This window comes from Chrysoperla carnea, chromosome 3 (assembly GCF_905475395.1).
Source record: "Chrysoperla carnea chromosome 3, inChrCarn1.1, whole genome shotgun sequence".
Classification (NCBI taxonomy): Eukaryota; Metazoa; Arthropoda; class Insecta; order Neuroptera; family Chrysopidae; genus Chrysoperla; species Chrysoperla carnea.
The window spans coordinates 18,533,282-18,555,025 of record NC_058339.1 but is presented as its reverse complement, the minus strand read 5'-3'; the positions used below and the strand labels follow the sequence as shown (position 1 = coordinate 18,555,025).

At 30.4% G+C, this 21,744-nt stretch overlaps 3 protein-coding genes across 3 annotated transcripts in view; 1 reads left to right on the top strand and 2 right to left on the bottom strand.

Moving 5' to 3' along the window:
• The window catches only part of LOC123295400 (disintegrin and metalloproteinase domain-containing protein unc-71), an 877,985-nt gene extending 871,247 nt beyond the window's left edge, over positions 1-6,738 (bottom strand). Inside the window, exon 1 of the mRNA XM_044876741.1 lies at positions 6,640-6,738. The gene's annotated coding sequence lies outside the window, so the exon portion shown is untranslated. The remainder of the gene's footprint in view (positions 1-6,639) is intronic.
• Positions 6,739-8,356: 1,618 nt separating this feature from the next.
• LOC123294549 (probable elongator complex protein 2) lies at positions 8,357-15,355 on the bottom strand. Its single transcript, XM_044875616.1, has 7 exons — positions 15,173-15,355; positions 14,481-14,763; positions 11,230-11,466; positions 10,426-10,883; positions 10,163-10,330; positions 9,897-10,092; positions 8,357-9,291 (listed from the first exon to the last, which is right to left on the bottom strand). Exons 1-7 carry the CDS (start codon positions 15,302-15,304, stop codon positions 8,357-8,359), a joined length of 2,409 nt encoding a protein of 802 aa, XP_044731551.1. The 5' UTR covers positions 15,305-15,355.
• Positions 15,356-15,654: 299 nt separating this feature from the next.
• On the top strand, positions 15,655-20,089 carry LOC123295410 (myeloid differentiation primary response protein MyD88-like). The gene is made up of 5 exons (XM_044876752.1): positions 15,655-16,142; positions 16,441-16,640; positions 17,341-17,703; positions 18,397-18,652; positions 19,792-20,089. Exons 1-5 carry the CDS (start codon positions 16,024-16,026, stop codon positions 20,054-20,056), a joined length of 1,203 nt encoding a protein of 400 aa, XP_044732687.1. The 5' UTR covers positions 15,655-16,023; the 3' UTR covers positions 20,057-20,089.
• Positions 20,090-21,744: the final 1,655 nt, after the last annotated feature.

Here is a 21,744-nt window from a genome sequence, read left to right as displayed (position 1 = left end):
ATATAGCATACAATTGAATATAAGTTTATGACATTACAGGTTTATAAAATTCATAGTAACCAACAAATAGGATAAGTCTAGTCTCAACCTCAACATATAATACACTGTGTCTCCAAATAATAGGACACTATATACACTTTAGGAATAGAATCATCCAATAAGAACAACATGAAATTTAAAAATTGCATTCTTGTTGGAACAACTCATATAAGTTTAAATCATTTTCAGCATCTTAAATCTATAAATGCCTGGGGTATGTATACATTTGGGTAACTTCTTCTAGCAAAAACAGTTTAAGAGCGTTCTACTCATTTAATTTTGACCAGGATGACAATATCGTACTGTAGTTTCAAGAAATTTTATCCAAAACCCAAACACAAAGTTAAATGTGCAGGTAGTCCAGTGCAGTTACATAAATCGAAGAGGAGTTCCGACACTAGATTTAGACCAACTAGATTTTTTACATATTCATTCAATAAAGGGTTTTTTTAATAAAGAATATTTTTAAGGCGTAGCGTGTATTTTGGCACAAATCGGTTTGAAGATTAAACGCAGACAAATCTAACGACGGATTTAGGCTTGCTGTCGCCCTAGGCCCCGTTCGATGCGCCGCCCTTTTTGATAGAATGAATTTCATTAATTTTGATACGGTTTTTTATTTTAAAGTAACTTAATTTATTGAAATATAATTTTTTAAATATTACTGATAAACAAGACAGATAAATATATATATATAAACTTTAGACAGATAAAGAATTCATATTTCTTTTAATATTAATCAATTTGAAAATTTCTTTTTCCTGGCTTTGGTTCGTGCAAAAACGTCAATTATGTCGTCGTAATTAATTTCTTGAACTAGTTGGGCTTCAATAGACAGTAATGCAAGTGCATTAAGTCTATCTTGGCCCATGCTTGCGCGTAAATAGGTTTTTACCCTTTTAAGAGTAGAAAAAGATCTTTCGCCTGAACAATTTGTAGCCGGAATACTCAAAAAAATACGGAGAGCAATGTCCACATTCGGATAAACATCTCGAAGATTCCGTGAATATTCATTCAATACTTTTTTCTTTGTCTCCAAACTTTTTTTTTTCAATCAGGGACATACAAATCTTCGTTATTTTTATTTCACACTAAAAACAAATTGAGAAGTCATTTGGATTAAATAATTTCAAAATGCTTCATACACGTGAGATTAATCTCACTAAAGGAATAGAAAGTAAAGAACATTACTCGATAAAGAAATAAAGAATATCATTGATCGATTTAAAAATTAACATCTTACCCACACAGATTGAGAAGTAGATTCTATCGAAAATTTTTTATAAAAACTATTCTGAACCAATTTTTATAATTGATTGTCTTTACTTTTTTGTGACTCTAAAATTTTGGCATTTCATAAATTTTGCCGCCCTTCAAATTCTGCCGCCCTAGGTCCGGGCCTCACGGGCCTAGGCCTAAATCCATCACTGCTCATATCGTCCTTTTCTACATGAATGATATTTTTACTTGAGTCGGGTATTGTGACACATTCTGTGCTGCATATATGTACATCAGATACTCAGTTACTATAATAGTAAATATTTATTCCTACAATATGTATATGGATTACATTTGGTTGGCTATTTTTATCGCAACACAAAATGTTACCAATAACTTACATATATATATTTTTATTTTTTATATTTTTTTTTTTTTTTTGTGTATATCATTTATACAAATTGTCAAACATAATGTACCATCCGTATATGTACAATTCCCAGATGTTAAAGGACAACAAAGGACTATGATGACGATCATGATGATTATGATGATGATGATGATGATGATGACGATGATGTCGATAGTAGTACTACAACAACATGTACAGGGACTAGCACACAGAACACATACTATCTTTTATTTGTAAGTATAGAAAAATATTTACCACAATAAAAACATTGTTATTACTGGGAATAAAAGGAAAAAAATAAAATAAAATAAACCCTAGATAGTATTATACAATAGGTAGATATTACTATCATTTTATAGAGTGAATATAAATATCGAAATTTTGATCATAGTTTTATTCAAAACTAGCTTTTATCCAAGGTTTCGTTCGTGATAATGATTCATTTCAATGAATTCCATACATGATTCATTTAGTGAGTCATTGATTCATTTAGAGAACCTACAACCCCTCTATATACTACTCGCAATATAGACAATGTTAACTTTGAAGACCCACACGCTATCCTTCAACTTGATTGTCCTCGCTTAGAATCAACTTTACTCTACATTCCCTTAGCAACTAGTGTGGCATTCGGTCATGGAGTTCGCTGTGCTCCTTTAAAGAATGGAATAAAAAAGTGATACAGTATACTTTTCTCTCATTCGCTCATGAAAATGATTCATTTAAATGGATCCCACACATGATTCATTTAGTGAATCATTGATTCATTTAGAGAACCAAACTTTACCTCACTTATCCCCTCTATATACTACAATATACACAATGTCAACTTTGAAGACTCACATGCTACTCTTCAATCTGGAGAATAGTCTTTGAACATTACAAAAAGCCTTACAAGTTTTAAACTTGCGTCTCTCAGTTTTGGTTATACCTGTAGTTTTCTTAAAATTTGGAAGGGATTTGATTTGTTTGATAAATCTTCAAAGCCTTGTTGAATCTAGATTTGCATCTCTCTTCAAATATTAATAGACATAATGATATTGTAAAGATATTTCATGTTTCAGTTTAGGCATAATTCCGGGAATTGAGTATTCACTAAGATTATGATGCAATTTCCGCATCGCGTTTTTTAAGTTTTAAGTTAAATTGTATGCTAGTGATCTCTCTTGCTATAGACTCGAATTAATTATGAGTATTGTATTTCTTGGTGAAACGACTTTTGAATATAATATACAATCAAGTATTATTGAGCCATAAATTTTTATGTATATACTTTATAAAATTAATTTTTCCTTTACTACATATTTTTATATTCTTTTAAAAGTATGAAAAATGAATTATTTTAGAACAGAAAAAAATCTATCGACAGAATCTTTATGACTTTAGTAATACACGAAGAAATTGTGGCTGGGTTACATAAAATATATGGTGTACACCATGGATGGAATTAAACTGATTTTCAACCTCGTGTGAATACAGCAATCGTCTTCGCAAACCGCGAACTCCACGCTGAGTCTAAATAGTCCGCTATACCCTTGTTCCCTCAAAAATCATCATTTTTCCAAGAATCTAATAACTAAGTTTATTTTCATTATAGCTCGGTTAATTATAATACTACAGCTCATTTTAATAATCTTTTTACGAACTAAAAAATAGCTACCTACTTGAGCTTTTTTCAAAAAATTTTCTGTCTCCTAGTAACGGATTGTTTTCAAGGAGGGTATTCGCTCCGTGCATGAGTTTCGTTTCCATGGTAACGATACACTACTTTAATAGGGCTTTTCATTTTAAAATCACGATTCACATTTGTTTCGTACTAAATGATTTATAACCAATGTGATAAAATGAATAACAAATATCTTCTATTTTAGTCCTACTTATTGCTGTCAGTACGAAAAAATAAACTCTGCACTTGCGCCTATGACATGATGAAAAGGCCTATTATAGAATTGTATATGGATGCATATATAATTGTATGGATTACATTTAAGACTTACATTGGAAATTTAATATTATTGTCTCACAAATTTAAATAAGTAATTATGATAATTTACATTTGAAAAATAATATTTGTGCAATTTGATTTCTTATTTTCACAATTTTTAATGCATTAAGTTTAATTAATTTGTGTTTTACAATAATTTTAATTTGACATTTCTATAACATTAACATGTAAAGAACTGCAAAGTAGTAATAACAGCCCCTTTTAACGCCAAAATTTTTCACTGGAAGCGCTGGCATCGATTTTATTGTCCCTACCATGACTACGCACACAACGAATAGAAGAATCTTTAGGTTTAAGTATTAAAAACGCTATGAGCTCTTTTATTATTTGACTATTATTGTAATCCAAAACAATAATTCAAAACGCAAACTACCGAGACACAAAATTATCTTGAAAAGCAAACGATGCTGCTGGGACTCTTGAAGCAACAGGTAACAGGTGAAAATTCTAGTTAGTTTAAATGTAGTGTATATAAATTCTGATTATATGATTTTTAAAATCCCAAATGAGTAAGTATTACGTTCGTATCCATACGAATGAATAGAACGACAATATCGTTTTACTATATAATATGTAGAAATCTAAATTGCGATCTGGTTACCAATAAAAATGAATTGAAGATAGTTATACAGTGATATATTTTTATAGATTACTGGCATAATACCCGCCCGCTTCGCTGGGCTTAAAAGTAAAGACAACAGCGTTATTGCCTTCACCTCACTTGCTCTCACTTTCTCCCCTTCCATAACATTCGAATAGAGATAGAGATTGTTCTATACACAGGCAAAATTTATCAAATAATCAGTTTTCAATTTTAAAAATAGTTATAATGCCTTGAGTATATCAGAAAACCTTGGTTGAACTGATTAGATCGGTTGAACAGTACGTTGAAAATTTCAATTTTGAATATCGGACCCATTACAATACCTTCCTATACTGGAAAATAATTATTTGTAAAATTTATATGTGTTTATTCGTAGTAGGTTAGGTTAGGATAGAGTGGCTGCCCTGGGGTGGGACACACTTAGACCATAGGGTCTGTTGTGATATCGAAAAAGGCCTGGCCCATCCCCAGCACTACTCCATGAACCATTTGGAGCTGTTTAAGAACAGTATGAGTGCTTTAATGTCAACGCACTTCAGATCGAGTAGATCGTCAAAAAAAGGCTGGCTTAAGTGAGTACATCTCCTCATGGCAAGAATTGGGCAGTGGCAGGGAAGAGAAACATCGTTTCTTCCTCCTACTCACTGTGAAAGCTCTTGTAGTAGTCATGATACACTGTCAGGTCCAGGCGTTGAGTATGCCTGCCGCCTAGCCAGGATCCTGTACTAGCCGCAACAATCTTGCTAATAAAGACCTTTGGAAATGATAAAAGATCTTCGAAACGCCTACGATTGTACTCAGGCCATATCAGCTTTGTAGCACCACAAGTACGTTTCTCCCTTCATCTAAGATTGGCCTTTTTTAAGGTATCCTCTTTGAAGAACAACTTGCAGTTCGATTAGTAGTAAATAACTTAGAAAATAAACAGTTAAAGAAGAAGATTATTTTACTTGAAAACAAAGATGCATTTATTAATCATAGTGAAGATCAAATTTATCGGTGGCACTACACCTTTCTTTATCCTATACATTTTCCCTATAGATGTTAGTCAAATGTATGTATATAATATGTAAATTAAAGTTTATCTTTTCAGCAAATATTACATGATATTGATATTAATACTAAATTGGAAAATTTTTGTCAATAAATGTAAAGTGCACCCTTTTATTATACACTACTTTTATGGCCTGTATAAAAAAGTTGCTTTTTATATTCTAGGTCGATCAGTTTAACACACACTCTTACAAGCATTTTAATACACCTCTGGATATCTGAATGATCTGAAATTATGTCGACGTATTGAGAAACGAAATACAATATTATAGTATAAACAATCAAAAAGTAGGATATTTATCGATTTTAAACTCGTGGATTAATTTAAAAATTTACCACACGATTGCTCATTGTTGTTGAACTAGTTAAAGAAAGACCTACTTTATAGAAATTTGCTATCGATATAAAATTATTTCAAAATATAGGTATACCTACTAATTTATTAAAATACTAGCTCGGCCCGCACGGAATTCTGCAGTGCGGTACCCGTGAATAAAACAGGCTAAAGAAATAATATACAACCAGGTACTTACTTTCTTTTTATTGATAGGCAATTTTATTACATATATGATATACAAATTACCTAATGAACAAAATTAATCTTAATTTTATTTCTTTAGCTAATTCTTTCCTAAGCGGCGTATTTTTAGACCGTAAGTTTACTTTTCGTCATTAATCAGTACGATAAGTTCTAAAATGATGAGTTAGTCATGGAATTTGATCAAGGAATAAGAAATATATCGCCATGTGACAGGAAAACAGGCTAGAAAAATAATATATAAGAAAGCCTTAACATGATCAAGCTAATTTTCAAAATAGGATACGTTTACTCCTTCACAAAGATAATTTTACCTAGTTATTACTTATTCGGTTACTTGAAAGTTCATTTTTATTAAGGATATACAATCTAATTAATGGGGAATGAGACCTTCCTTTTATCTTAATAATTTCAGACATATCATGGTAACAAACCTGGGGAATATATATTTAAATTTGTTAGATGTGACAGAATAAATTACATGCATGGTTACCTCTTCAATTAAAATGGAGATATTAAATGAAAAGTATGACTTTATATTTACAAAGATAATTATTATCAGTAGACATAAATTATTTCATTCGGTCTGGAGAAAAATATTTTATTTCATCAATTAATTTTATATTTAATTTTCCAGAATTAAATATGAAACAAAACTCATTTTACTTTCATTATAAAATGATCATAAATTTTCTTTTAAAAACGTACCGAAAAACCATGCTTTCACTATACATATCATGTTATAGATGTAAAACATGTGTCTAACTAACCTCTTTTTGTTGTGAAGACTGCGGAGGCGTGACTCACCGCTGTTCGAAACCGGCAAGCTCCAGGTGTTTCTGGAGATGGCCACCAGCACACATCTCCAATGAGAATAATAACCAGTCCACAGTAAAAGCACAACATTTTTTGTTATTTGCAAAATACATGTTTCACGGCCATAATTATTATTAATTACGAAAAATTTATATATAAAATTATGTAAATTAAAAAATGACAACAATGAAAATTGGAAAATTATATTAATCCAATCGTATAAACAATTGTTTATATTTTAAAAAACTGAACACATTATTTTCTATTTTAAATAAAAAATATGAACCATTTAATAACGAAACGCCGGCAATACCGAAAGCCGATTATATATTTTTTATTTAATAAAAGGTCCTATAGAGTGGTGTGTTTGAAAAAATAAGAATAATATATTTTCACGTCTAATATCGACTTGAATAGTCGACGCAAGTTGAAATGTCTTTGACATAAGGCTCAATAAAATACCTACGTCACTGATGCCCTCTAGTGAACTTTTGCTAAAATATCATCTAATCTAGAACTAGAAAGATATGGATAAGGATGCTGTGCGCAATCGCCTCATTATTTACTACAAGCTTTTATGAATGTACTACCCCGAGTATCCACCATATGAGAAAGCTTTAAATTATAACACAATCGATTAAATTAATGATATACAAATAGTAGGTATATACTATATATAGAACGATTGTTTACACGAAAATTATATTATTTTTTCGAATATAGGTACATTTTAAAATAGTAATCCTGAAATATTTATTATAATAAAATTATTAATTATTATTTATGAGCGTTTTTTTACAGGATTCTAAATGGTAAGCTTTTTTCAATAACTTAAACAATACAGTGTTCTATCTTATATAAAAACAAGTGAAACCAAACAATTGACTGAGTTAATTGTTGAAATACCATGTATAGACAGTTTTGATGACGCAATCGTTTGTTTTTTGACGTCACGTAAATAAAGAAAGATTTCTACTCTAAAATAGCCACACATAACTGATATTCCCATGTTAATAAATACTACAAAATTTTCACCTAATTAGCGCCCTCGTGGGTAAACAGTGATGTTTACAAGAAAATGTTTCAAACAAAAGTTGTTTATTTTGGTATAAGGAACATTTTTTACATTTAAACTTTTGTTCTATCTCTAACGGTTTACAAGATGGGTCCTACGGACCCAAGACCCAATTTACCTATGTTGCTTATTTACGAACTCGAATTCACTTTTTACGTCCTGAGTACGCTATAAAAATTTCATCTTGATATCTCTTTTTATTTTTGAGTTATCGTGTTGGCAGACAGACGGACAGACAACCGTAAATGGACTAATTAGGTAATTCTATGAACACCTATACCAAAATTTTTTTCGTAGCATCAATATTTTTAGCCGTTACAAACTTGGGACTAAACTTTATATACTATGTTCATTTCATATATACATGGTATACAAATACAATTAAGAGACACGTGTTAATTGCGTGTAAATTAAAAAAGCGTCTTGTTATTTAAAAAGAAAGACTCTATTATCAAACGGTGCAACTTTTATCGCAAAACCTCAAGATTTAGCAAAAAATTAAAAATTAAATTTCAACATTTAACTGTGTTTTATTTTTTGTTTTAATCTTTAATAGTTTTACAAAATGATTTTTAAAATAAATTTACAATTTTTTTTTATAATTCTGAAACATTTATTTCAAATATTCGGACCATATGATCAGATCCACAACTAGCTAAATATAAAATGTTTTCATTATTTGAAGCTGATAACGGACGAAATGTTAATCTTTTGACAGTTTTATGATGTGCATTTTCTTGTTCCAAAACTTTCCAATGCGTCCAACCATTCTCCAAAGACCATTTGTATAGAACAATAATACCAATTTCAAAACCAACTGCCACCAAGTAATTTCCATTAATACATTTAGGTGCAATGGATAACGCAGTAATAGATTGATTCTTTTGTTCTAGGATACTTCCATTTACCTCCTTCATAGCAACTACTTTATCAGCCTCCCAAATTACAGCTTTTCCATCTCGAGATCCCGTACCGAAATATTTTGAGTCAAATGACCAGGAACAACACCAAATGATACGAGAATGAATAGCACTTTTTTTATCTGTACAAGCAATTAATTGAAATTGATTTTTAGTTCCTTCTATCTTTTGAAATATCGACCATCTTCGATCTCGTGATACGGATAACAATCGATTGTTGTCTGGTGAAAATGATAATTGTGTTACAGTTAAATTATGAGAAAGAAGTTTTTGCACTAATTTCCATTCAGTTGTATCCCATATTAATATAGCAGCATGTTCTAATTTTGTTGCTTTGGATGCAGACGCTAAAATTTGACCATCAGAAGTGGAAGCCATTGAATACAATTCAAATCCATGGCCATATAATTTTTGTACTTCTGGCCACAATGTATTCTGTATTAGATTTTCTTCTGTAGGTGGTTCTATTAATTCTATTTCATTAAAGAAAGATGTATCAGGATATGCTTCCTTTGAATTAGATTCTATATTTTCTTTTTGATCAGATTCATAAACAGCTTTATTTGATAAGCCCAATGATGGAACAGATGCTCCTTTTGGTAATATTGAATCTAAAACATATTTTCAAGAGCAAATCACAATTAAAAAGAAGAGAAGATAACAACAAATCAATTATATATTTAAATATACTGCATATACTTGAATATTCATGTTGGAACTATTTATATTGCTATACTACCTTAATATCCATAAGCATGCATATTAAGGTAGTATAGCAGTATCGAGTCGGAAAATAGTCTAGTCAAATCAGTTATCATTTTTAATTGTTTTTTACAACTAATGATACAAAAAAATTGATCAAATTTAATACGTATTAATAATAATTCATAAAAACATTTTTTAAAACTGACTTGAATAAAATTTAACTGTCAAATGCAATGATCAGCTGTTGTTTAAATTCATCAACATTACCTTTTTTTTACAAAAAGCAACGTAATTTTAATTTATATATTATTTTTATTATGAATAAAGTAAAACTTATATATTATTAATATTATTAAGACTGATAAATGTGTTATAGAGAGTGGCCATTTTAATCTATACACCTAAATATCTCGGAAATATCTCTATCAGCATTTTTAAGAGTTACAAAATTTAACTAACTCCTGATGTACTACATGAGTGCAGGGTATAAACATAATTGTTCATTCATTACCTTTAATTTCATTTCCTTCAATATCATCTTTGATTTTACAAATATTATGGAAATTTTTTACGAAAGTTGTAGGTGCTTTAAATGCTCGAATTATTTTTTCTTCAGCTCCTGAAGCAAATTGATATCTTGAAAGAACTGCAATGCACGACATATCATATCCATGAACTTGTGGTCGTGCAATTTCATGCCAGCAACTCTAAAATACAATTTTTTCAATTAATATTACAAAATTCAATCGCTTTGGCAAGGTAAACTACTAAACTTACTGTAAATTGCCAACGTTCATCATCGTTTGGAATCCATAAACCATGAAGTCTTGTCGTTTGATCTGTACTGACAGACAATAGAAATTGACCTTGAGGTTCCCAAGCAATATCCACAACTTCATTGAAATGTCCACCGACAATAACATCCGGATTCCAGGTAGATTCAACCTAATAAAGGCATATCAATTAAATATGATTAATTAACTAATTTCGTTTTCACAAATATATTTCTATTTTTCTGATAGTCTGATATTTTAACTTACATCATTAAAAGACCATAAATGAAATGATCCTTGATATCCATATCCTAGAATTTGATTTCCATTTGGTGAAAATTTACCGCCATAAAATCCTAAAGTATTTCCACCAACTTCACCCACTCGAACCGTATCTATCCACAATTCAGAATTTGGATCTTGACTCCATAATATAATGGTTCTATCCATTGACGAAGAAAGTAATTTCATTGGTTGTTTACCATTAATTCGTGGATGCCAATGTATACCATAAATCCAACCTTCATGTCCAGCTAATACGGATTCCAAAGAAACAGTAAATGTATGTGCTTTCTCATTTAATGAAATAGTTATTAACTTTTTATCAATTTGAATTGTTCCTTTCTCGTTTTCAACAGTATCGGCTGATACATCAACTTTTTTCAATTTCCAAACTCGAATGTACGAATCTTTTGAACAACTAGCTAACAGAATATCACCGTTATCTATTGAAATAAAAAATATATAAATGCTTTCTCTATGATAACTAAAAAATTAACAGACGAATATTTAACCAGAAACATTGACCAGGAATCAAAACCTGAGACGCTCACGCTAATTATGATGTTAATGTTTTCATTCATGCAAATTAAAGTGCCTAGCCCAATACTTTTATAGGTTTTTTATCGTTCAGATTTGAGAAAAAAACTTTTCAAATTATTATATTTTGAAGGAAACGTGAAAACTTATCAAGGTAGGCTAGAAAAGTTATTTGAAGCAATCAAAACAATTATTGAAGTGACGTCAGGATCAGAGTTCTGATTCATGTTTTACATTAAAAATTGATATTACCATCAGTTGAAAAATCCATTCCATTAATCCAACCTTCATGACCAACTAAAGTTTCGATTATTTTAAATTCATAACGATTTTCGTTATTTAACTGTCCACTATAAAGCAAAATTTTAGAATTTGATGCAGAACAAGCCAATAAAGGTACATCGACATTATTGATACTTATTTTGTGTGCTCGCAGAGATATACAGATACCAGATGGAAAGTTAATGGTTTGTATACAGGAAAATGTTCCTAAAAAATCATAATTAGTCATTAAATTTCTTACAAATAACCCAATCGTATTGGATTTTAATTTTAAAAATTCTCAGTTAATCAACAAATTATGTAACATAGCCGTGTATTTTTTTATACATATCTATTTATCGATATTCGATACTGTTTCGGCATTGAAAAAGAATATAGAAAATAAATATGTCATTTCAAGCCATAGAGATCACAAAGTCGCCGCCCAAACTGATCACAGTAAAGAAAGAGACAGATAAAGTAGGCGCGTATAGCAGGAGGGAGACAAATAAAGACAGATAAGGTAGGCGCGTATAGCTGCAGAGTGCAGAGAGACAAATAAAGACAGATAAAGTAGGCTCGTATGGCTGTAGAGAGAAAAATTTTCTCTAAACGCCACCTATTACGCTCTATTTTTTCCAAGAATTAAAATCCTAAATTGGTTTTGCTCGAAAATCGATATCACTTGAAGAAAGGATACAGACTTATTGATGCGTAATGGCTTCAAGGGTGGTTGTGTTTCAGTATCCAAACCTCTTATAGTCCCGGAGCTGACCGTAAGAACGCGAGCCGATCAGCGGTACGCATAAAATATATTTTCCCTACTACTACTAACCATAGTCAATAGGATGGGGCTTTAGTGCCTCAACGCAGTGGGCACATATAACATGGGTGCTTTCTTGAAAGTAAAATTTTTGTTGACGAACTGTACCAACTTTGTCCTGCTTGGTAATTACTTTAAAATCTTCTATTCATTGAATAGAACAAAATAATATTTAAGTGCCTCGACGCAACCGGTGATAACACGGTGGCACGGATTTTTCAATGAATTTTCCCGTGTGCACGAACTATACCCATTCCGATCCGCTTAAAACTTTAACCAAATGAAAATTTAAACAATTTTATATACAAAAAAAAATAAGTGCCTCATTAGTTGCGGTTCTATATGCCTGGCAGGACGCCTAACATTTCGCGAGCTCCTGTGCTACTATGTAGATAACTCTTCCGTCCGTCCGTCCGTCTGTGGTCACGATTACTCAAAAACGAAAAGAGATATCAAGCTGAAATTTTTACAGCGTGCTTAGGACGTAAAAAGTGAGGTCAAGTTCGTAAATGAGCAACATGGGTCAATTGGGTCATGGGTCCGTAGTACCCATCTTGTAAACCGTTAGAGATAGAATGAAAGTTTAAATGTAAAAAATGTTCCTTACAAAAAAATAATCAACTTTTGTTTGAAACATTTTTTTTGTAAACATCACTGTTTACCCACGAGGGCGTTAATTAGGTACAAATTTTATAGTATGTATGTATTAATATAGGAATATCAAAGTGAATATCTTTTGTTATTTACATGACGTCAAAAAAAAACAAACGATTGTGCATCAACACTTGCGCATTATATGAGAATATCAGTTAAATATGTCAGATATGCATTATGAGAACTACTGGTGGAGGCCCTTTGCTTATGGCCTAATACGCCTCTGGCTCCACTATTTTCTGGTTGTTCAAGGTTACCAGCAGCAGCATTATCGGGAAGCTAAAAAATTATCGAATATCTTAGGTATAATAATGAAAGAAGTAGTTAGTTTCAGAATTATTTAATTATGACACTTCAATCAGTGTAAAATATGAACCAGTAATTATCGAAAATAATAATATCATAATTAATAAGTTCATATATTTTCAAAATCATACTTACACCTTCACGTTGTAACATCATGTTAAATTCTTCTTTATATTTTGCTTTCAATACCACGAATTTTCCATAACACTCAGGATGATACATAGCGTTTTCCATTGTTGTAGGAAAATCAATGTCTCCGTATTTATGGTTTTTATATTTTCGATACATTGCCATTCGTCTGGCCTTTTCGAAATGAGTTTGATCAAAAGGTACCAAATTTTCACCACAACGGCATAAAAAGCACTGATTTTTCATTTTTATCGTTTTATAAGGCTTTTAATTGAGCAAAATATTAAAAGCACTCTAAACAAGTGAAAACAAACAATTGACTGAGTTAATTGTTGAAATACCATGTATAGGCAGTGTTGATAACTCTGTCACATTTCACATACATACATACATATCTGACATATTTAACTGATATTCTCATATAATGCGCAAGTGTTGATGCGCAATCGTTTGTTTTTTTTTGACGTCATGTAAATAACAAAAGATATTCACTTTGATATTCCTATATTAATACATACATACTATAAAATTTGTACCTAATTAACGCCCTCGTGGGTAAACAGTGATGTTTACAAAAAAATGTTTCAAACAAAAGTTGTTTATTTTTTTGTAAGGAACATTTTTTACATTTAAACTTTCATTCTATCTCTAACGGTTTACAAGATGGGTACTACGGACCCATGACCCAATTGACCCATGTTGCTCATTTACGAACTTGACCTCACTTTTTACGTCCTAAGCACGCTGTAAAAATTTCAGCTTGATATCTCTTTTCGTTTTTGAGTAATCGTGACCACAGACGGACGGACGGACGGAAGAGTTATCTACATAGTAGCATAGGAGCTCGCGAAATGTTAGGCGTCCTGCCAGGCATATAGAACCGCAACTAATGAGGCACTTATTTTTTTTTGTATATAAAATTGTTTAAATTTTCATTTGGTTAAAGTTTTAAGCGGATCGGAATGGGTATAGTTCGTGCACACGGGAAAATTCATTGAAAAATCCGTGCCACCGTGTTATCACCGGTTGCGTCGAGGCACTTAAATATTATTTTGTTCTATTCAATGAATAGAAGATTTTAAAGTAATTACCAAGCAGGACAAAGTTGGTACAGTTCGTCAACAAAAATTTTACTTTCAAGAAAGCACCCATGTTATATGTGCCCACTGCGTTGAGGCACTAAAGCCCCATCCTATTGACTATGGTTAGTAGTAGTAGGGAAAATATATTTTATGCGTACCGCTGATCGGCTCGCGTTCTTACGGTCAGCTCCGGGACTATTACTAAACCAATATATAATCGTTCAATTCAATTCTGCAATAATAATTACCATCTAATTCTATCCAAACTTTTACAGTTGAATCAATCGATGCTGTCACCAAATACAATACATCATTGACATATATTCCATGAACCACTGTCACACCATTCTCGTGGCCTGCCAAAACGTGTGGTATATATTTTCCATCAATATTTCTCCACAAAATGGCTGTTTTATCTGTTGATCCCGATAGTATATCTAGAGGTCCATTATCTTCTTCACATTTTCGAATCCAGCATACACTATTCACACGATCTGTATGTTTGCATAGAGTACAAATAACTTGTGTAGCCTAAAATATGTAAATAAAACTGACATAAATATTTATTTTAATCATTTCGTCGTTCAAAGTCGCAAATAAATATTAAGAAAGAACTTTCGGTATACTCAAACAAATTTCAGTTAATTTGTCTCTAAATATTGCGATAAAGTTTCTTTAAATTTTTGTTGAGATTGAAATTTTGTAAACATAATAATCAATTGAAATGCGTCAAGCCGGTTAGACTGTAAACCGATGTAAAGCGACTGTAAACCGAGGTGACCTATTTGACCTATTGTACCTGACGAACTTTACAAAGCATGTATTCAAATCTAATTTTTTTTGAAAGAATTAAGTTTTGTTGTGACAAACGGGAGTAAAGTAAATAACAAGCACTAATCACATGTTAGGCCTTTATTAATAAATAATAAAATTGTATTACTTTTGGATCCCATATACAAATTGCATTTGCAGCACCATAACAAATTAAATTATTTGTTCCCCAATCCAGAACATTTGGAGTTTTATTAGAGCCACAAGACGTATAAATTGTTTTTACACGTGTATCTGACATTTTAAACTAAATGATTATTTTTAGGTTAGAAACATATCTGTCAATCTGTAAAACAAGGTTATGTTATGGTCAATATTCATATCAATATACACTAAAATATAGTGACACTCTATATTTCTGTGTTTGTTTATTTTACATTAGGTTTGTTCTCGCCTGCATTTGGGACGATTTTTTTTTCATCATGACATCAAAGAAAAATTAATACTATCGAAAATTTTCATTGAAAATTTAAATACATTCAGTTAAAATGATTATTGGTCTTGATAACCAATAAAAACTCTAAGCAGTTGCTCATTTCCTTTATTGGGCTTTAATGGGAAATTGAACGCAGTTTAAAAACGTAGAATTATAAACAAACCTGAATAAATACGTCATCCTGGTATTTGTCAAACTAGTGACCACCGTGATGTCAAAGGCTATCTGTTAAATTCGTGGAATACCCAATGACCAATCTGGTTAATACAAAACAATAACTTTTCGATCGAAGTTACACCAGGAAAGTTGAAGTAAAATAATTGGGTGTACCTTAATAATAAGTTCGGTAACAAAACTGACTGATTAAAAATGAACAATTGAAGGTCAACGTTTTGGATGTTGTTTTGTTGATAACGAAGATTTATTTATTTATTTTTGTTTCAACTGGATTTTGTTTTTGTTAGAAGTGTTTTGTTTTAATTAAAATCGGAATTCATTATTGTGTTTGGTTAGTTTTTCAAAACATGGAATCTAATTTGGATTATTCCAATACATCAATTAATGCTTTGAATAAATCCAAAAAAATATTGGTAGAAGCATTAAACATACCAAGAGCGACTCTAAATGATGAAGGAGTGCAAAAGTAAGTATGATTTAATATTTGATTTATATTTTGCTTTTCCCTACTGTTGTTATATTAATATAGAGGTTTCATAATATTTCTAAAATATCCTTTCAAAATAACATTATTTGGTTGGTTTCATAACGAATAAATCGTTCAATTTTCATATGTTCAGAAAATATTTATTTGCTATGCTTAAAAGTTTTGGAAAGTATCGGATTTAGGAAAACCAATTTTATGATCTCATTAGTCTATTGATATTAATAAATACGCGTTTGTTATCCTGAAAAGATTAAAGAATAATCATATTATTTTTCAGAGATTGGCGAGGTTTATTACACTATATAGGAGGAGATATTGGATCTATATCACCTGTAAATCCTTATCCTGCTGAGAAGGTTTTAGAAATATGGCAATTTTCTAAAGAATTAGCTGAGACGTACAATGTAGAATCTTTACTCAATTATTTAAAACAGCTTGATCGTTGGGATATTATCGATGACATTCTAGAATTTATAGGTATGTGTACTAAAACAAATATTATTTTTAGATTTATTGTATGCAATGCATTCATCAAACGAAATAAACACCCATAATAGGGAATATTCATGTATTTTTTTTTATATTTTTAATTCGTTGTTTACACCGTTATAACAAAGTAAAAAATATAAACACTGCTTAAAAATGATGTATTTAAGTGTAAAAAAATATTTAAAATACATTATAATTTTGAGCTATTTAAAAGCAGTTTTTTGGCGCTCTTTGTTTTTGACGTATAAGTACGTGATCTGCCAATTTTTGACAGTTCAATGTATAATTTACACTTTAAAAAAATGAATTTACAACACAGAATTTACACTCGTTATTATTAAGTTTTCTAATAAAAAGCCGTAGAATAGTATAATTTAATGAAATACCATATAAAATGTAAGTAATTAATATCATACAGTATGTCAACAAATTTGACAAGCCCGTACTTTGATGTCACGTTCGTATAAAAATTTGAATTTTCGTTTTAGAAATTTTTAAATGCCCTCTCTGAATTTTTACTTTAAGTAATTAAAAAGATATTAATTACTAAAATAATGGTTTAGTTGAAATGTCCAGTCGTTAAAGTTACGGAAGAAAAATATTTGAACCAAATTTAAATTTCATGAATATTCCCTATTAGGTGGCAAACCAATTTAATTTTAAATAGTAATATAATATTTAATTTTAGATGAAGATATTCGGTTGTATGTAGAAAAAAAATCAATTTCTCGAAACGAATTATTCAACAATGAGCCGTATATTGAAGATGATCCTTCTGCTTTAACTATAAGTAAAGAAAATTATGATGCCTTCGTTTTGTACCATGACAATGATGAAAAAGATGGAGAAAAACTTGTTAAAGGATTAGAAAGTAAAAATATACGATGTTGTACAATTGATCGAGATTTATTAATTTCACAATTTCAACATGACGCTATTACCACCTTAATTTCAAAACGTTGTTCAAAATTAGTTATTTTAATTACGAAATCATTTTTAAAGTCTGCCTTATTTACATATATTGAAAAATATGCACAAGCACTTGGAATAGGTATTTAATTTTTTTTTTTAATTAACCCCTTGTGTAAATGACTATCTTCTCTTTCTTGCAAAACCGAATTTTATATGTAATCTCTATGGCGATACTCAACAATGACGTCACTGTTAAAGTATCTTACTCTTTGTTTAATTAGGAGTTGTAAAATTTCCTATTTTGCGTACTTCTAAAGATTTTCAAAAACCAACTTAACCTTTCTGTCTGTACATTGAGATAGGGTATTCCACTATTTTTGAAAAAGTACTTCAAAATGTTGATTTTGCTAATAGAAAGCCACCAAAAATTTATTTCGGAAAAATACACACGCTTTCTTGCCAAATACTTAAATTAAGGCTTACCCGCGTTTTAGGTCACGTGATATACAGTTTAAAAATTACGATTTTTAATTTTAATATTTTTAAAGAAAAATGTGCCTTTATGACTCGAAATCAGAATATTTAAGTATATTTTTACATAAATTTTAATTTTTTTAAATTTCATGATTTATTTTTGACTAACGATAATACCCTTCTTCGCCTGAAGTGATAAAAAAGAACTTAGTCGTCATTCCAATTTTAAATATTTCAATTACTTTAATACATTCTATGATGCTGTTTTCTAGAGTGAACTGTAAAGATTACATGTTGAAGAGAGGGCCTTCTTTTTCGGTTTTCTATTTCTATAATAAAAAATTCTTTTTTTTTACAGAAAGAGGTACAAATAAGTTAATACCGTTGAGATACGAAAAATGTGACGTACCAGAACGTTTACAATTTTATTATATGATTGATTTTACTAAAGAAGCAACACGAACAATAGATGAGTATTATAATGCTCAATTGATTCGAGTATGTCGTTCAATTAATCCAGACATACCCCAAATAGAAAATACTAAAGTACCTGCACGAAAAGTAAACATTCCAGAAATTACAGACAAACGAATTGTTGAAAAAAACCAGCCTAGGTATGCATTCATCAAGAGTTTTAGAATTTTTTGTTCAAATATGTTAATAATTTCTGTCAAAATGAATCAATAAGCCTTTTTCATTAACTTAATTCATTTAAAAGATATTAATAAAGCTAATATAAATAGAAGTAGGTGATCAAGTCAAGTATTTTTGGGGTTTTAAAAATAAAATATTAAATCCGTAAGAAAATTTGTGGTATAATATTAAAAGTCAGCATTTTCTTGAATAAATCACAATATGAAAGTTAATAGTATAGTCATCTGGTAGTTTTACCTGGGAAGTTTTCCGGGAGTTTTGAAAATGGGTTATTTTATATTTTATTCGTGCTAGTGTTTTTAGGCCAAAAGGACAATCGATGAAGGGAAGAACGTACTTGTGGTACTACAACGCAGATATGGTCTGAGTACAATCGCAGGCGTTCCGAAGTTCTCATATCACTTCCAAAGGCCTGTTCGCAAAGTTTTTGCGGCTATCACACGGCACTGGATGGGCGGTAAGCATGCTGAACGCTTAGGCCTGGAAGTGTATCACGACTACTGCAAGAGCTGTCACAGTGGTGACGAGGAGGAGACAATGTCTCATCTTCTCTGTCACTGCCCAGCTCTTGTCATGAGGAGATGGACTTACTTGAACTAGCCTCTATTTGACGACCTCTCCTACCTAAAGTCAGTCGACGTCAAAGCCCTCCTGCTATTCTTAAACAGCTCTAAATGGTTCATGGAGTAGTGGCCGGGGATGGGCCAACCCATTCACGGTATCACAACGGACCCTATGGTCTAAATGTGTCTCACCCCAGGACAGCCACTCTAACCTAACCTAGTGTTTTTATCAAAATTTTAGGCAAATTAAATATTTCTGTATTTTTCGCATAATTATGGGACTTTTTTACTGAGAGATTTTTCACTGAATTTTATGACACCAATTCAATCGGCCACCATCGAATTTACCTACCGACCTACCGGCTTCCTATAAGTATTTTCAATGACGCTGGAAATCCAAAATTTTTAAAACTATCTTCATCCTTGTATTTATATTTTAATTTAATAAGAAATATAATATTAGGCTAAAAAAAATGAATAACTTTTCCCAATCTTATAAAGAGATAATTATTACATTGATTTTAATTATTTTACAGGCCAACGATAGACATCGCTAAGCCACAATCTGATAATTCTATAGTTGAAGGTGATATCAATAGAATTATTACAAATACCGATTTAATAAGTAATACAATAACCAATAAAGAAAATATAAATATAGATAATATTGAATCTCATCAAAAAGATGATAAAATAAATAAAGTCAAGAATAAAAGAACACAGAAAAAAACTGTATGGAAAAAAATTAAAAAAGCATTTGTAAAGAAGAAAGTACAAACAGCTTTAATGGAAGAAAATTAAGGTCAGATTGATATTTTAGAAATTTATGTATACACTACTCAGATATTTTATATTTTTTTAACCTATATAAATAAAGATTATTATCCATGTTATGTTTTGGGTCATTGCAATTTGTATATATTTCCCCAAAATAATATTCATGTTACGACTAGTTTGATATAATTAATCATATCATCAGCCGGCATTTGTTTTATTTATTTAATTAGTATTAATTCTAATTTTATTAGAAAACTTATCAGTAGAACTTGAGCGTGTGTTTAGCGTTATATTGTTGCAAATAGAGGTAAGTTTATTTTTATATTTATCATTTCAACTCAATTCAAAATGATTATTAATTGAAAAAATAAATGATCATACAAACTATCGTTAATTTTCTGTGTTGCATTTACTTTATAAAGTTTAACTTCACTTTAATATAATAAAAAATATTTAAAAATAAAAATATTGATAGTAAATCTGGCAATAGTTACTTGCGTACTTTAAAACTATGCAACGGAATAATCGAATATTCTCAAATATACCCAAGTAGGGTATCAAATAAAAGAACATGACGTGTACATTACAATACTTTAACCCCTACGGGATATGGAGGGAGGGATGAAAGTAAGGATGTTGCCCAACGAAACGAGTAGTTCACATCTAGTAAACTATACATTTTTTTCAAAAATTGCAATAAACAATACTTTGGTATAGCTGTTCATAAAATCAACTAATTATTCCATTTTCGTATGTCCGCCCACCCGTCTGTCATCCTGTGAACGCGATAACTCCAAAACGAGTTTTATCGTTCTGAAACGTGTGTAGAACGTAAAAATTTGATTGTAAACGAGCAATATAATACATTTTAAACAGTAATAAATAGAACAAAAATTCAAATACAAAAAAATATTCTTTTATCTAATAGTAAGCAATATTTGTTGGAAAATTTTTTCGTAAATATCACTATTTTCCCATTAGGGTCCAAATTAGGGCAAAAGTTAAGTTCCTATTTGATCAAAAACTATAAAAGATTAGTAGTTGAAAATTTATATGTAGCTTCACATAGTCTGATTCTAATTTCATTTTAAATCCACTCGATAATATGAAGGCAGTGGATGGAGTCAATTTTCAGGGGAAATTATTTTTATACCCTGTATATATTTAATATATATCAAAGTATACTAAGTTTAATCCCAAGTTTGTAACGCATTAAAAATATTGATGATACGAACAAAATTTTGGTTTAGGTGTTCATAAAATCACTTAATTAGTTCATTTCCGATTGTCTGCCCGTCTGTCTGAGATATTGGTCTTGGGTCTGTAGGACCCATCTTTTAAACAGTTAGAGATAGAACAAAAGTTTAAATATAAAAAATATTTCTTATCAAAAAATAGACAACTTTTGTTTGAAATATTATAGTTAGAGTATTAGTGGTTGAGGAGAGATATCTATATTAACAAAACTGTAAACAGTACTTGGTACACAATAAATATTGTAAGAAATAGTTGCGTGGTATTTTAAAGTTAAAAATAACAAATTATTTGACTACAAATATGTATTTGGTTTATATGCCATATACCGTGCATATGAATCAAAACTTTTTTACAATATACTGTAGGGAGACACAAACACCTTAATAAAACTCACTCTCTACTATGTGCAATTGGATTTGTGATAATATATGTAGTACATTATAGTGTAATTGTAC